General features: G+C 40.2%; 1 protein-coding gene across 1 annotated transcript in view; it reads right to left on the reverse strand.

Annotated features, from left to right (window-relative positions):
* Window positions 1-17,456, reverse strand: part of GMDS (GDP-mannose 4,6-dehydratase) — a 775,818-nt gene that overhangs the window by 86,704 nt on the left and 671,658 nt on the right. Inside the window, exon 9 of the mRNA XM_036888688.2 lies at window positions 12,896-12,992. Coding sequence (XP_036744583.1) covers window positions 12,896-12,992 — 97 coding nt within the window. The remainder of the gene's footprint in view (window positions 1-12,895; window positions 12,993-17,456) is intronic.

Raw genomic sequence — 17,456 nt, forward strand, 5'->3', positions numbered from 1 at the left:
CTAGAGAAGAAAGTGGTTAGACTTTGCCCTGCAGCTTTGATTTTCTCAGCATGGATGACTGGAAAGGAATAAATCCCTATAATTACACAAAATATGTATTCTGCACATTTTTCCCTTGGAAAGAATCAGCTCTCATCTGATTCTCAGAGAAGTTAATGAAACCAAAAGATCTGGAACAACCGAGCTGTTCCCCATCACACCGACTGCAGACTAAGGATGCAGCTGCCCCCACGTGGGCACCCGCCTGGCTCAAGGCCGACTGTCACGGGTCCCTGCAGCAAGTCCGCCAGACTGGTTGGAGAAAAAGCCCTGCAAGAATGTACTTTCAACAGCTTTGTGTAGGATTATAATGCACCATGCATGGACTAGGGTGGCCACCCTTAACAAAATATGCCCACAATTCTGCTTATTGCCTGGCACTTCTCTAAGAACACAGGGGAAATGCCTACACCCATAACAGCCCTGACATTTTCCATGAAAACAAGACATCAGTGGGAAATTAATGGAAAACCCCTTTGCCACTGTTGGCACTGAACCTGTTGCACCCATGGCCTGTATATTTGGGGTATTCCTCTGAAATTTTCATACATGAAATCTAGGTACGATTTTATGATCCATCATGTTTATCTCTGTGCTGTCAGTCTGTCTTCACCTCTCAGACTCCTGGACACCTATGCACCCCTGGTCACCCCTTAAGGGATTTTGGAAACTTGCAGAAAGCCATCTTCAGATTCTGTGTAGAATGGAGCAAAGCCCCTGTTGGTCCCATGGGATGAGCTGGGTGGAAGGACTGTGAATACGGCATAAAAATGCCACCATGAACACCCAGTGCTGACATGACGTGCCAGCAGCAGGTGTCTGGGGGAAGGCTTTGCTGGAGTCACTGCAGAACATGTCCTGGCAAACCTGGTCCAATTCCTCCCCTGGGCTTTTGCTAATACCTGACATGTTTCCTCTTTTTACAATTCCATGACCATGACCTACTATCTAATCCTCTCCAACACCTAGACACAGACTCAAGGATGGAGAGAGAAAACCTCATGAGATCAGAGGCTGGGGCTTTGCAGCAGATACAAAGGGTGTTGATTAATTTAGTCAGATTAATCCAGACTCCTTGTCTCAGTTTTCTTTGATAATAATCACATCAATTTATACTAATCGACATGTTGCACAAACATTAATTTAACCTCCTTGTACTTTTGTGCAGTTTAGCACAATCATCCTTCATTTAGAAGACAGGAAAACTGAGATGGTGTATGCAGTTGAAGATGTAGACAGCTGAATATGCGACTTGCAATGTAGTGTTCTATCTTAACTCCTAATTATCCGACCGAAGTGTTTTTCCTGTTGTTTCCTTTGCATGAATAAACTAATATATTGCCAATGACTTATGTAAATAGCAATAACAGCCAAAAGCACACTCCTAACCTATTGTCTGTAAGTGATAGCTGGGGCAGAAAATGTCATCCACACGTAGAAGATACAGAGGAAATGATGACTTATCCCTAACTCATGTTTAAAAACAACTACACACTTTGCTTTGAAGTCTGTGATGCAGATCACAAAGCATAAGAAAAAATCACCAAGATGAAGGAAGGAAGAAGGAAAGAGGTTGAATTATTAAGGAAAAAAAAGAACAACATCATGAAAAATGCAGAGGAGGAAAGGAGAGTATTGCTAGTAGGCAATGGGTTGTTAGGTTGGATTTCAGTAGTGGTTGGTCGGAGAACAATGTAAACACTATGAGCTGGGGGGAGCTGAGGAGAGAGCGAGCTTAATCAGGAGAATGACGAATGGACGTGGACATATGGGAACAAGGGAGCAGAGGTGTAAAATTGTTTCTGCTGTAGAAAGTTAGAAATCAGTGACCAGTGTTTCTATGTTTATCCCAAAGGAATTAAACTGGAAACACAGGACTACATAGAACCAAGTCACTGATGTGAGGCTGATAAACCAGAAGAAAGACAACAACAGGGAATGCTCTAAATGGATAAGCAACTAACTTTGTTTTGTTTTTTGCCAGACAAACCCAAATGCCAGGCAGGAGGTTAAGTGCTAGCCTTTTCATAAATGTTAAGGAAACCCATGTTGAAAACCATTCCCTTTTGCCACCGTGATCCTTATGGGATGAGATGTCCTGCTTTTACTGTGGGACTGTGGCACGTGTGCTCCTTTCCGTTCCTGTCTGGGCTCAGCTCTAATGGTCGCTCAACACCACACTCCAGGTCTGGGCCCGAGCGAGTGCCACCCAGGCACCTGCTGCCCGGGACCTGGCACTGGGCGGTGTTCGTGCAGCGGTCCCTCCCTCGGGCTGTGCGGCCTCCCACTGCCCTCCCTCCCAGCAGAGGAGACAATGCACTGGGATCAACACCCATCCCACCTTAGGGCAAGTGGGAGGTGCTTGCTGATTCATGAGGAGAATATTTCACATCAGCAACAGAAAAACAGACTTTAGATTGTGGACTTTCTTGTCCCCACCCCACACTGCATTTTACAGATGTGCCAAACTGTGGAAAACGGCTCCTCTCTCATCTCAGTTTGGCAGCAAACAAGACAAGGACCTCAAAGGAAAGTTAGCAACTGTTCTGATCCACACTCTATCTCTTTCCTTTTTCTTATTCGTCTGATCCATGGATACATTAGACTTCTCATTTCTTCACATTCTCCCTTTAATTTACCACTTTTGGTGAGAGAGCCAGACTCAACTATGTTACCTTTCTTCATTCGGGAAACGTAACATTAAAGAACACTATACTTTAGGTACCTATTTTAGAAACTATAGCCAAAGCCTATTCCAGGGCACTTGACTGACTTTTTCACCAAAACAGGTGAGAAAGGAAGATGCTGCAAGCCTTACTAGGAAAATCTTCTCTGCAAGCCCAGTGCTTGTCTCAGAAATTTAAAATTGTTCAAGTGACTATTACTTATCTCACACAATCATATATTTATTCATTTTAGTCTGCACTTAAAAAAAAAGAAACATAAGAAAAACCCGAGGATTCCAAATGAGGAAAGGAAGTGATAGCATGTCATTAGGTTTCTGACAGACTTGGGTTCCACAGTAAAAGTATCAGTCATCATAGCTATTCATTTATCTATACCCCTAACTTTTCTAGTCAGAACATTTTAGAGATGTGATAGCAGAGCAACATATGTGACAAAGCCAATGGAACCACTGAGTGTCTCTTATGCTGTCTGCCACTTTGCTTCACAAATACGGCCTGAAGAGTAGATCAGAGAAAGATGGTAGCTGCCAGCAGGGTATTTCTTATTAGTAGCTCAAAGTTGAAAGAACCTCCATACAGCAGGTGTACCTTCCTCAGACAGAAGCACCCACGGGTGTCTTTGGCACGTGTGATGTTATTGGTGCAGTCCTCCTAAGACCTCAAAAACAATGTGAGGTTTTTCAAATGGGGAGGGCACAATAGTGTGCCAAGGGCGGCCATGCGGATGCCGCGGGCAGCACGCTCTACAGTAGGTTTGTAATGTAGCCACTACCAGCTTTTCCTATAAAGAGGCATCAGGAAACAACGTTGGTGTGTTGAGCATGTCTGAGATGTTTGGAAGAGACTACAAAGGAAGTTGCAGGGAGGAGAGTCAGGGAACAGCTGGAACCTAGGAGAAAGAGAAAAAGATGAAGAAAAAAAGGAAGGGAACACCAGTACATGAGACGATAAGAAAGGGGCAGAAAATGACAGAATAGTGAAAAGGGATATTAATGGAATACAAATTTTGTTTAAAGGTTGTATATAGAGATGTAAGCTGTGAATGAGCTCAGAGTCATTTTGACCTAGAATCTCAAATAGAAAGAAAAAGAGGAAAACATATTTTTATACTTTTTTACTGTTTAGAATTTAATTACAGATTATTACATTGGTTTGAGTCATTTTGTTTATACCAGAGCTGGCTGGAAAGCATGAGAATGATTCTTTGATGTGGCCTACATGCAAGTCACTAGTTTATCCCCTACTATCCCAGGCCGTCATATGTCATTCCTGCACCCAAGGTCTCAAGTGGAAATGACACATCACAGTGCAATGGGACATGTGCTTCAAAAGAGGTTAAGTGCTAACTTTGCCTGAGGGACTAGGAGAAGGCTTAGCCAATGGGCTGACATTGTGCAGGGCCTTGAAACTAATAATTCATCAGTTTGTTCAATATGCCCATGGAGACTAGTGGGAAAATACTCATGGTTATGTTACAGTTGGAAAAGCTGAAGTAAGGAGAGGTTAGGAGCTTTAAGAAGATTTATAAATGTCTAAGCGTTAAGATTAAAAAGTGTTGAGACTTACCTTTTAAATTTATAATGCAAGCAAGCAGGACATAATCAAATTTTCACTACACTTTCTTTTAAATTTTAGAATTTCAGTAAGGGAATTTATTATAATCTTCCAAAACTAATTCAGAAATTAATATTTCTCTATAACATCTTAACTTGTCCTAGAGGAAACCTGACATATTCCCATAAGTTCAACAGTGGTTTTAAATGATCACATCAGACACATTTTCTCTCCTGACCTATTTCCCCAAAATAATAGAAACAACTTGAATTTAAAATGGAGTGTCCTTCTAATACTATTTCTGCATAGAATTGATTTCATTCTCAACAAAATCCCTAAAAAATAGGGAAATATTTCATTATGAAGTTGAAGAATATGTTAAAAAAATACATTTACATTGATTTTCCTGGAATGAGTGTTAAGGACCCATGCTTATGAGATAAAAAAGATCTCTAATGAAAGTAAGGCCCATCCGATTCCTGACTTTGCGTTTTAATCACTAAAACAGCCGCAAACTGCTTAAGAATTAGTCCCAAACTCAGAACTTGTTTAACTAACTTAATAGGACAAATGAGGGGACACTCTTCCAGGATTTAAACCAGTCAGGGGTCAGAGGACACCTATCAAGACACAGGTTTTAAGACTCAGGGCAGCAAGTAAAGAGAAGGTAAGAAAAGAGAAGGTAAAAATACAGGAAGAAAAAGCAAGAAAATAATGGGGAAGGAGTGCCTGAGTTGCTGCACAGACAGGCTGGAGGTGCGGGGCATGGACAGGGGATGTGCTGCAGGGTAAAGGAAGGGCTGGGAAGGACCATGGCAATGAGCCTCATTTCTCATTGTTCTCCTTCTGGGCCAGCCCTTTTCACATGACAGTGTCCTTCTGCAGGTGCCACTGGTTCATTCCCAGGACACTTCCTGCCCCAACCTGGAATGCTCTCGCTCTCTCTTAAGCCACAAATATTTCTAAAACCCTCCTGTAAAGCTCTCTTTCTCTGGAAGCCTGTTGTCATCCCTTGGCTGAGGGTTCCCTCAGACTGAAGTGTGGTCTGTCCTCATTTACAGTTGTTCAAGTGCATGTCAGTACTGCTTTTGAGTGTGCGCATTGGAAAGGGTAAACTGACAATTAACTAAAGCCCCCCATTTCTTCTCTCTTCTCAAAGTGATTAATAATGTGCTTTCGAAACAATAAAAAACACTGTGATCCAGCCATGGTTCTGAGTGATTAATTCTGTATTCTCTGCTAATAGAGTACCCGATACTACAAGAACCTTTAAGCCTCCAAGGAACCCACTCTTTCGACACCTCAACTTTAGCCCAGTGAAAGTCAATTCAGACTTCTGACTTCTAGAATTGTAAGATGATAAATCCGTGTAGTTTTAAGCGACTAAGTTTGTTATAATTTGTTACAGCAGTAGGAAACCAACATAGATTTTAGACTATAAAAGTGACACTGAGCTGGCTTTAAGAAGCAAGTACAGAGATAGGTTTTTGTGGGAAGACTTCTGAGAGAGGAGTAAGGGGGTTGGTCAGCAGGGGAACATGAACACTATAAACATGAAGGAGGCCTACTGTCTTCTCTTTGGTGGCTGCATGCTAGCCTGTTAGAGATACTTAAGTTCTAAGGTAGCCATAGAACTTGCTGGATCTCAGTGCCTGTTATAACCTCTAGGCACATACAGTCTAGGCAGAATCACAAGAGAGGATCACTGACTCAACTCTCTGTCTTTCACCATGATTCTCTTTTCTACCACTGGATCAAGAAGCCAGAGCTATGTAGAAGATAACCTTTTCTGCATGAAGTTGTATAGGTACTAAACAGAATAAATATTTAAATAATAGAAAATCAGGGGTGTAAGAGTTCAAAGTATCTTTTCAGATGTCTCTTGATAACTAATGACTTTGCAGGAGTGTATGATGATGTCGATGATAATTAATGATGTTGACAATAATAAAAATGATAATATGCAGCACCAAGTATCTTATATAAACCCTTTCATCTGGGAAATATTCTAAAATGCTTTGCAACCTGACTTCCAGTACATATCAGTTTGAAATTAGGTCACTGCTTACATCTGAAATTCAGTTTTGTCTGGACTGAGACGTAGTCATCATCTGTCAGTTAATGTAAACTCTTTGGTATCAGCCCTGTAAATCTTTAAGGAGCACTGAAGGCAGTAGATAATTATGTAGGGTGGGAGACACTTGAGTCTGGGATCCTGGATACAAATGCTTAATTTGTGAATTTTGTGAATTCTTAACTCACTTTTTGTAGAAGTGTTTCTGAGACTTACCTTGTGGAATTCACACCTGCCTGGTGTGGTGATGAGCACCCTGTTCATGCTCTTCTCTTTCCCTTGCATGTCCCATGCTCTCTTTTGGGGGGCTCATTTCAGGGCTTCAACTCTTACCTCTTGCACACCTAGCCCCAAGCTTGACCTCTTTCCTCTACACCAGGCTGCCAGCTCTAGCTCCTGCTTGATACTGCTGTAGGGGTGTCCCCGCGGCCCCGGGAAGGGAGGAACTTCTCAGCACCATCCTCTGCAAACTGAGTCCTCTTTCCAGATCTCTGGTGGGGTATGGCGTCCTTAGCTCCCTGTCCTCTTCACCGCCCAGCCTCTACTGCAGGGGCACCCTCAGTTCCTGCCTGTTTTCCATATGTCACTGTCCGGTCTGGTCCCTAAGCCTGAGGTGTCCATCTCTGCAGTGCCCTGGCGCCTGTCACTACCGTTCTTGCCTCTGCTGCTCTGGCTCAGTCACTGCGCTGTTACACGGGGCCCTGACTGTTAAAATAGCTGCTTCCCTCATTTGAATGAGTGTTTCTGTCAGAAAAGAACCTCATCTCAACCATCTTTCTATTTCTCACAGTGCTACTAGGACTACTTCCATGGTAGGAATTCAATAAACATTCTTTTTGAATTGAATCTCTGAGACCTAAATCAACATAAGGATATTTTATTTAATATATGCTGATATATTTCTGAGAAGCTAAAGGTAAATAAGAATTTCACTTTAAATGTACATGAGAGTGTAGTATTTAAATGACTCCTATAATGAATCCTAAAAGTTAGAGAATTTTTTGATAACCCAGATACCTATCTATTTCATAGTTTAGATATTCTTACCCTATGTTTTCATGAAGCAGCACACATCTGACTTATCTAGGAAGTTCGCAAATCACAACGTTACAGAAGGTACAAACTGGATTTTGCTATCAAGGACAGTGCCTACTCTGAAAAGCAACTGAATGGAACTAGGTACTTACTGGCAGGCCAAGCACATTAAGTGTAATTATCTAGGACAGCTTTTTTGGAACAAAAATGCCGATTTATAGGAATTTCCTATTGGTACAAGAAATGAAACTATCTACATTTAGGACACCAGAGAGTTTTAGAACAAATTCAAAACTATTTTTAAATAAGAGAAAGTATTCAGTTATGGATATTCACAAATATTTTTTGAATCTTTAATGGCATCATTCCAATCTGGATCTAATCATGAGAAAGTTCAAGGAAAAATAGGAGGAAGTTGGGAGCATTATAGTCAGTGCACAATTACTATTTCATTACATATGAAATGCTCTTGATAGGGACAGTAACCAAGGAAAAGAACACAGGCTTTAGGAGGAATGCTACATGCCCCTGGGGGGTTTATATGGGATCCTATGAAGTATGGAAAACATACAATGGAATATTTGGAAATCAACTGAAGAGAATGAACTTAAAGCTCTCTTGGTTAAGTCCAAGGAAGGAAAAGGGCAGGAAAGGCCACTGTGATTAAGGAAGGATATAAAGATTAGTATGAGGAGCCTAAGAGGGAGGCTTAAAATATATAAACAGTGATTTAGAGATATAAACTATTTATAAAATACAAGCAGCAAGAAGTTCAGAGAATAATTACAAAGAGGAAGCATTATGATGAGGCATTAGTGACGGCATTCCACACCTCCGTGGTCTAACAGTCATAAAAGCACAGAAGGCTAGGGTATGAAAACTGGAAGGGATCTTCCAGAACAAGCCGTTGGGCCTCTCCTTTTGCAGGTCCAGGAATGCAGAAAGGAAGAGACAAGCCCTTCATTTGCTCTCCGCATCCTCTTAGCTGGCTCCCACTAGTCAAAACAAGAAACAAAGGAGAGCAGGGGTGGAGGGGTAGGATTAGAGCCTGTGAGGTCAGCAGGATCAAGACAAGGAGAGATCAACTGGCCTCTAACAGAGCTGGAGAAGATGCAGGGTTGCAGCAGGGAGGATCTAATTTCCTGCTATGGGAGGGGAAGTGTGAGAGGGTGGTGAGAACAGCTATGGGAGAAAAACAGGGCAGTTTCAAGACCCCCAGTGAGCAGAGATGGAGCTGAGGGAAGCTCCCCCTGGGAAGTGCACACGGCTTCTGATGACAGATCAGAGTCCTGAGGTCTGGAAAGTGTTACACAGCGTTATTCTAAACAGGACTATGAGATAGAGGAAGCAATTATGGGCCATTTACCTTAACATCATTTGCTGAAAAATATTAGGAAAAGTTTGCGGAGGGGACAAATCGACAAGCATATGGTAATTTGATCAGAAACAGGCTACAAGTTTTTACTGAAGGAAGGTGTTGTTTTAACTAGCTTGTTGGACTTTGAAGTAAATTGCTTTCTCAATTCTAGATTTTAACTCATGATTTTATCTAATATCTAGAAAGAAAAGGAATAAACAAAGTAAGTAAATAAAAACCTATCACAGTTGAGGGCACTAGAGATACAATGGCAAGAAAAATGTGAGATGTTATGAATAAAAAATCTCATTTTTTTCTTTGTTTAAGTGGATTGACCATTTGGTGTGGTTAAAATTTTGGCACTTTAGGACGAATACTTCACTAATTCAAGCTCTGTGAATTTTCCAAGTTTAAGAATTTTCAGTCAAGGAGACAAGGAGAGATCATCTCTGTGGTTATTTTAAATTAAGTAATAGGTCAATAGCAATTTTTTCATATTTCCATACCACTAAGTAGCTACTGAATCTCCAGAAAGAGGATCAGAAAGGATGAAAATTAAGATAAGGCAAGAATTTTAAAAATCAAAGTACATATTAATGTTTACTACAAGCCTTGATTATAAACCTTGTTATCTATCTACTTTTTAACTGGTCTATCTTTATAATTCACCAATGATGTCATTCTACTTTTCAAAAGGTACTACATTATAAGTAACTGATCTATGTTATCTCTGTATCTACAATCTCCATAAGGTGCAGAACGTGTCTGTCTTGTTTGTGCTGTATTCCCAGGGTCTAATACAGTGTTTGGTAAATATTTGATGAATGAATGAGTAAATAAATATAATAACAGCATCAATATTGGGTATTTTACTGGGTGCCAGACACTGTTCTAATAAGCATTTTGTACAGTTGATTGTTAATTCTCCAACAATTCTTTGAAAGAAGTTCTTGTTGATCCCATTTTCAAAGACAAAGAAACAGAGGCACTGAAAAGTTAAGTAATTTCACTAAGGTCACACAGCTAGTAATTGGTAGCTTTTGAACTCAGGCAGTCTGGCCCTAGGGCCCATAGCTAAGCACAATACTACTTCTTCTGTTGAATGAAACACAATAAAATGAAACATGCACATATAGAAAACTATATACAAGAAAGGAATTTTTAGAGGTACAAAACTCAAGTATTAATGTCGCCATCACCAAATACTGGAATTCAGGGGCAATGTGAAATTTCACATCTAATTTCTAGGATCAAGCTTACCGTAGTAGCAAAACAAAACATTTGAAGAAAAAACAGAATTATAGTAGAGAACAAAAAGTATGTGACTCCATTCAGCTCTAACTTTCCCACAGTCTTAGCTCAGAACAAACACTTTAAAGACTTTTCACACTGGTGTAGAAGCAAGACTTAAGGTTTTATGGTGGCTAAACCAATGAGAACAAAAATTACTGGCACATGTGGAAGTGCTCTGTGTGGGACCATTGGTGGCCCCTTTTGGGTTGGTGCTGGCCTGTGCTGAGTCAAGAGCCTTTTGTAAGACTAGTCTGAATCTTATTCAAAAACAGTATATAGCTCTATTTATTCCCCTGTAGTCCTGATTTACTATATTGGTGTACTGAGACTCGATACGTCCTAATCACTTTTTCTTCAAATTTTCTTTGTGGAATTTTTTTTTTTTTCTGTCAGTCATTCTGGAACCATTTGACTCTAAGAAGATCTAATTCATGCTTTGGGCTTCAGAGTGCCCTATGTGCACATGATTAAAGCTGATCAGGAGAACAAACTTTTATAGAATCTGAGGAAGAATGAAAAGAAGAATCTGGCCCTTGCCAGACGGACACAGACACTGAGATGAGAAGGGCACAGGTTCCATGGGAGGATTACCCCACGTCCACCCTCCACTGCTCGTCAGAAACCCAGGGAGGCTGCTGTTCCGCAGGGGCTGCCGGACTCTCTGGATGTGTTTCCACCCGAGTGAGAGTTCATTTACAAGTCAGCCTCCAGTTCTGGTCACCTTGCAACTAGAAGAATCCTATCAGCCCTGGGCAGTTTAACAAGGCTGTCAGATTGATCCAAGTTTAGGGAAAATGTGTTGTTTTGAGGAATGAGGTTAAAAGTTTAGCCTCCCCAAACAAGAAAATCTTGCTTAACAGAATACAAAGTGGAAGTGGAATGAACAAAATGAACACAGCCTAGAGGCTTAAAAGGTGAAATGCAGTAAAAAATCAAAAATTAAGCAGTAAAGGGAACCCAGGGCAAGAGCTAGATCAGTGGAAAATTAAGCAGGTATATGAAATAAGACGCCACTCTATGTTCAAACAACTTGCACGTAAATGGAACTGCAGAACAGGTATGAGGATGACATTTGAGTGAACAAAAGAAATGAGTGAGGCCGAGTTGAGGCAGGAAGGGGGTCGACACGGGCTTTAAGAACCATCTCGTTAGTCTAGTTCTTTTCCTGTTCAGCAAATTCTTTTGTTCTGTGTCCTTATCAATTCCACACCTTGCCTGAGTAAGAATGACAGACAGGCCATTCTTAATGACTTCCTAGCTTTTGAAACTATTTTGGTGTTGGAGAGAGAAAGAGCCATGTTTAAGTTGTAATGAGGACTGAGGTTTCTGTTGATTCAGTACACCTTCCATTCAGAGATGACAATTTTTGTTAGTGAGCACAGAAACAAATTTGCCCATTTATGTGATCTGTGCAATGTACTGGAAAAATGACACCCTGTGGTGCTTCTTTAGGACAAGAAAACAAATGCCAGTGTGGCCAGGGGCTCACCAGACAGGCATTACTTGCTGGGTCAGCAGGATTGTGCTGGTATCTCCGTCCCCCGGAGACAGAGCACATCCTCTCCTTGGCACACCCACTCGCCATCAGCACAGAGAACATTGTTCACTTGTGTGTCAAAGACCTGGCCACACCCTGTGTCAGGACAATGCGTTGACTGGACGGCGCTAGTCTCCAAGCCCTGGTTACTTCCTTTCCTTTTTATTTCCTACTGTGTGTAAAAGTGTATGAAATGAAATTTTTTTTGTGTGTGTTACAAAACATTTTAAAGGGAGGTTACTGATGACATATTCACTTTCAATCTCTCTTCACTGGGGTTTTCCTTATCTCTGAAAGGTTGTATAACACATAGGAATTTGGCTCAAAATACACGTAAAAGAGTTTCAAAGGGATTCTATTTTTTAAAGCTAATGTACATTTCATTAGGTAACAATCAAGTTTGAGTATTTCTGAAGATGCTGCTTCCTACTATCTTTAGATACATTTAACATGGAGTTTCATTACCATAAGTTGGGGTGGAGCACCTTTAAAGTGACAACATCAAGCTAGAAGCTTTTATAACTTTAAGACAGGAAGATATTATGTAATAACCTGTAGGACATTTCTTATTTCAGGAACTTCTGTATTTAGAAATGTATCCATTTATCCATTTCTCCACCTATCCATCCATCAATATTTATTAAGCACATACATTGTTATAGCCTAAGACATTTAGAAAAAAACCTTACCTTCAAAAGTTCACAGTTTGGTAAAAAGAGAAAGACATGTAAACAAAGAAGTATAATAAATAATAATAGGTATTGTAACATAATTATGTGAAGCATATAATGTAGATACAAAAGAAGGAGTAAACATTTCAGTCACAGTGGTATATTGGCCAGAAAAGGATTCATAAGCAGGATAGTACTTGAGCTGAGTCTTAAAAAATGTACAGGGAGACTGTTTGTAGCTTAGGTTTGTGTGTGCACACATGCACTGGGGAGGCAGGGAGCCCTCAGATCTCATGATCTTGCAGGTCACGAAAGGCCTTGTAAATAAGACTTCCTACAGGTATCAGGGACCAGCCATCAAATCAGGAGACTAACATGATGAGATCTGCCTTTGATATGAGTCTCCATTTATGAAATCAGCTATTTCCTTGGATGTGTTTTATCCTTGTTCCCTTTATGAAGCAATGGATTATGGTGAGAGTAACAGCTCAAATGCAGTTCACTGTACTCTGTTTGGGAAATGCCCACTGAAGGATGCCAGAGAGCCCAATGGGGAGCTCTGAAGGTCAGCTGTGGGTATGCAGTGACAGTATTTTTGTATCAGCCAGCCAAATGTGGCCATGCTCTGGGAAGCCAGGGAGTCCTTACCACTTCAGTTGGCCGGTAGTATTTGAGGTCCACAGTCACATGAACTTTGCCGGTCTCCTTACATCTGCCCACTTCATTTTCATTCTTTCCTTCCCACCTGTAAAGAAGATAAACACGTAATTGGCCTCTAATTGCTTGAGAGCATTTGGCCATACTGTAGTCACTCAGCACTGTTCAGCCTCCGCCCTGCAGGAGTGAATAAGCTCATTAACTGCAGGAACTCTGGCGGACATTTAACCATGTTATCAGGCCAACAGTGACTTTTAAAGCCTTTCCAGATCTGTTTTCAAAGGGTAGTTTTTTTTAAGAAAATTATGATGACTTCAGAAGTGAGACTTCAGAAATGAACTGATTAGCCAGCCAGAAAAAGCAACTGGGCAACTTCCAGGAACTTCAAAGATTTTGCACTTCTTTAAGATTACTTTTGATAAACTTAATTATTATTCATTTTATTGAAGTACAATTGATATACAAATTATATTGGTTTCAAGTATACAACACAGTGATTTAACAGTTATCTACATTATTATATGTTCACCCCAACTAGCGTAGTTCCTATCTATCAACATAGAAAGATGCTATATTCTCTATGCCAAGTACTTTCATCTCCATGACTAATTTATATTATGATTGAGATTTTGTTACTCTTTAACCCCTTCACCTATTTCACCCACCCTGAAACGAAACTGGGTGGGTGAAATAGGAGAGAGAGGAGTTGGGGAATCCTCCGCCATGGTGACCACCAGTCACTTCTCAGCGTCTATGAGTTAATTTCTGTCTTGTTCATTTGTTTTGTCTTTTTAGATTCCACATATAACTGAAATCATATGGTATTTGTCTTTCTCTGCCTGGCTTATTTCACTTAGAATAATAACCTTCTAGGTCCATCCATGTTATTACAAATGGCAAGATTTCATTTTTTCTTATGGCTGAATAATATTCCATTGTGCATATGTACTGGTAATCAGTCTGTTCAGATTTTCTGTTTCTTCCTGGGTCAGTCTTGGGAGATTGTATGCTTCTAGAAATTTGTCCCTTTCTTCTGGGTTGTACAATAAATTAATAACTGTGCACTCATTAATTTCTTCTATCTTTCCCTTCCTTCCTTGTCTTTTTAGTTTTGTAGTTTCAGATCTACTTATTTTAAACTCAGTGCGGTCCAGTGTGGAATAAGTATCATACCCTAATGCAGGTCAGCTACTTTCTGGAACACCATTTGCTGTGTTCATTCTCTAAGAAATGAAATTAAATAAGGCTTAATGTTAACCTCTGGATTTCTGCAACATAATATTCAAACAACAGAAAATACTATATACTTTGAATTATTTTTATAAATGAAATTTTTCAGCAAAGAAATCATAAAGTAATGTTTGACTTCAATGTTTATCTTCAGAACTAGTTTGCTTTATCAGTTGGAGACAAACCCTATGACAACAGGACAATTCTGTGTGGAGCAGAGTCACAGTGGGGATCAAAGGACAGAATAGAGCTTTCTATTAGTAACTTGACTATGTGACCCCCAAGTGCTCCTGAAGATGAATACTAAATGTTGATCATGGTTATATTTTGGATGTAGGTTGGGTATCACAGACATAAACTGGTCTCATAAGCTTTATTTCTGATCCATCTGAATGTTCTATCTTCAATCTACTTTTTGATAGCATAGGAATAATATTTCATTGCTGGGGGAATAATCAGTTAATAAGTATGCTGGGTTTGTCAATGGATTCAAGACAAATATGAAAGGTGTCCACAACACAGAATTATGGTGTGGTATGTTGAATATAAAACTGTATAACTGGTAGGATGAGAGCTAAGTTTTTAGAAAATTCACCTGGAAATGGTATATGGATGCTTTAGAGCATGCAGATGAAAAATTCTGTGCAATGAGAAAATGTAAAGTGATGATGAACCTTGTACATCTCTTATGGATGAAAACCAAATATTGGCTGATATGCACAGTAAGGGAGAATAATTGGTAAAGTTGTGATTTAAAAATTGCCTGATTCTAAAGTTAATTGTTTAGGTGGAAACTTTTCTTTGATTAGGCTTTCAGTAAGTAAAGGATATCTGTATCTCATAAGCACGTTTTAATTATTTTTTTGTTCACATTTTATACTCAAAAAAGAGAAACAAATTCAGCATATACCTTCCTGACAGTGTCTCCAACTAAGCCCAAAGGGCTAATAAAAATACTGTTCATAATATTGCTGTTTTTTTCCAATTGTAGCTAGCTATGCAATCTGTGACGGTCATGCTGACTTAGGTACACACATACGTATATGCAACACTGTCCTTCTTATTGGTGAATCCACTCAGATGTCACCAACTTGAGAACTGGTATTTTAGATTTACCTATTTATAATTAAACTTTTTGAAACCACACATGAAGACACACACATATATTTAGGCTGATAAAACTTTAGGAGAGACTTGGAGAGCTTTTCTTGATTGAGGAGGGAGCATGTGGGAGAGGAGAGGAATGAGTACAGCCTGAGGTGTTCCTAGACCAGGGCTGGCAACTGCTGCTGTAAAGAGCTGGAAAGTAAATATTTTCGGAGTTACTGATCACATATGTTCTCTGTTATATATTCTTCCATTTTTCTTCCTCCTCTTCTTTCTCTTCTTCATTATCATCATCTTTATTTAAAAAACTACCATTTGAAACTGTAACAACATCATTAGAAGACAGTAAAGAATGGGCCTCAGTTGGGGTTTGGCTTGTAGGCCATAGGTTGCTCATTCATGCTTCAGGAATGAGTTAATGCGATATCCTCATCCTCAGCTAAAGGGAAGCATTTAGCTCCTGTTCACATGAGCAGGTCGTGTTGCAGGACCAGCTTACATTCTCCTGTCTACTACTGATTCTCTCTGATTGTCTTGCAGTCATGTACTAACATTTGGGATCTGTCACAGTTGATGAAATGGGGAAAGATTGAAGGAAGGGATCCACAGATTAGACTTGAGTTTGTGCCACCCAGGCCCCTGTGGGTCTGAGCTCCCAGCGCTCTGGCTGTCTTTGCCTCTGCATACTGCCTCCTGGGCTGCGATCTTGCAAATGCTGTCTACAGTCCAAACCGTCTTAAAGGGCATGGCATTGCCACTCCGATTATTATAATTACACCGAACAATCAACTGTAACCAGGAAATGGCTCAAAAACCACTTTCTAATTTGCACTAGGTCTGCATGAGGGCAGTAAGCAAAAGTTTCCGCCAAAGGCCAAAAAACATTCAGTTACAACAATACACAAAACACTTGTATTAACAAGTAAAAGGTAACAGCTAACTTGTCCTAACAAGTAATGCTATGACTCAAAGCAGAGCTGCAATGTTAATGAACTGAAGGTGGCTTGACAGGGCGTAGAAGATTCAGTTAATTAGCAGAATTGCTGCCCACTAAGATCAACAGCTCACCAAGCGGAGATCCTTTATAATTCAATTTAAAAAATAAATTGTTAGCTCCTAAAAAGCATTAAATAGCAATGGAAAGCACTGAAGGGTAATAGACTCAAGCACAATAAGGCAGGATGAGATGCTATTAAAATCTACTCAATTAGGAATTCCTTTAAGGAACAACAAATGCAAAGCCAACTGTATTAAGTCAAGTTAAGGAGGCAGATCTAAAGTAGTGGAGAGGACGATGCACTCCCTGAATATCACAGAAGTGTTCAGGAGTTATTTTAAGAACCATTATTTTATTAGGATACAAACATGGAAATAGGAGTTTGCCAGAGGCTGAAATTTAGTAAATGACAAGTAGCCCTAGAAGAAATATTAGGCTCTGGATAAAGGTGACAGTTTGCACACATTTTTGCTCATTCCTCAGATCCTAATCAATAAAGGAATAAACTCACAAGGGCTAAAAGAACAGGAAAGAGACAAGAGAAACCAAATTCTAGATGCTGGGAAGTCAGATGGATGAGCGTTAAGGGGCTTAGCAGAAGCCCTAGAAAAACAGCCTCCTAAGTCAGCAGTGGGGAAGCTGAGAAAGAACCCAATCTAATTTTCGCTTGCAGAAGCCCCGACATGTCAGGAAGTGAGGGCTGATGACAGCTCTCTTTGAGCAGCAGTCTGATGCCAGATCCCCTCCTGGATTCCACATCACTTGGTAGCTGTCTCACCTTCCTTGGAGAAGAAGGTCCCAGGACTGAAGGTCCCAGGTCTAGAGAAGGGTGAGGTCACCAAGCTGAGAACAAGGAAGAATTAAGTGAAGTCTGTATGCTGAATGGTGAGACTCCCCAGCCAGCCCCAGGCAGTCTAGGGAGGAGACTGGGGACCTCCCCTGGGCATCAGAGACTCTCTAAATAGCTCACCCTGTCAGGTCACCCTACAGTGACAGTCAACAAGCTCTAACTGTGTCCTCAAAGATTCCCAATTAGTTTTTTAGGGCCCCACTTTTAAACATGGACAGAAACCCAAGGTTACCAGACAGACATATACGAAAGACAGAAACAGCAACAAAAAAATAAAAAAAACAGCAATGAACTAGTAAAAGAACTAGTGGGGAAGATAACTAAAAACAAAACAAATAAAGGCTCACATACACCACCGTTAACATCTT

This window comes from Manis pentadactyla, chromosome 16 (genome assembly GCF_030020395.1).
Source record: "Manis pentadactyla isolate mManPen7 chromosome 16, mManPen7.hap1, whole genome shotgun sequence".
In the NCBI taxonomy this organism is placed as follows: domain Eukaryota; kingdom Metazoa; phylum Chordata; class Mammalia; order Pholidota; family Manidae; genus Manis; species Manis pentadactyla.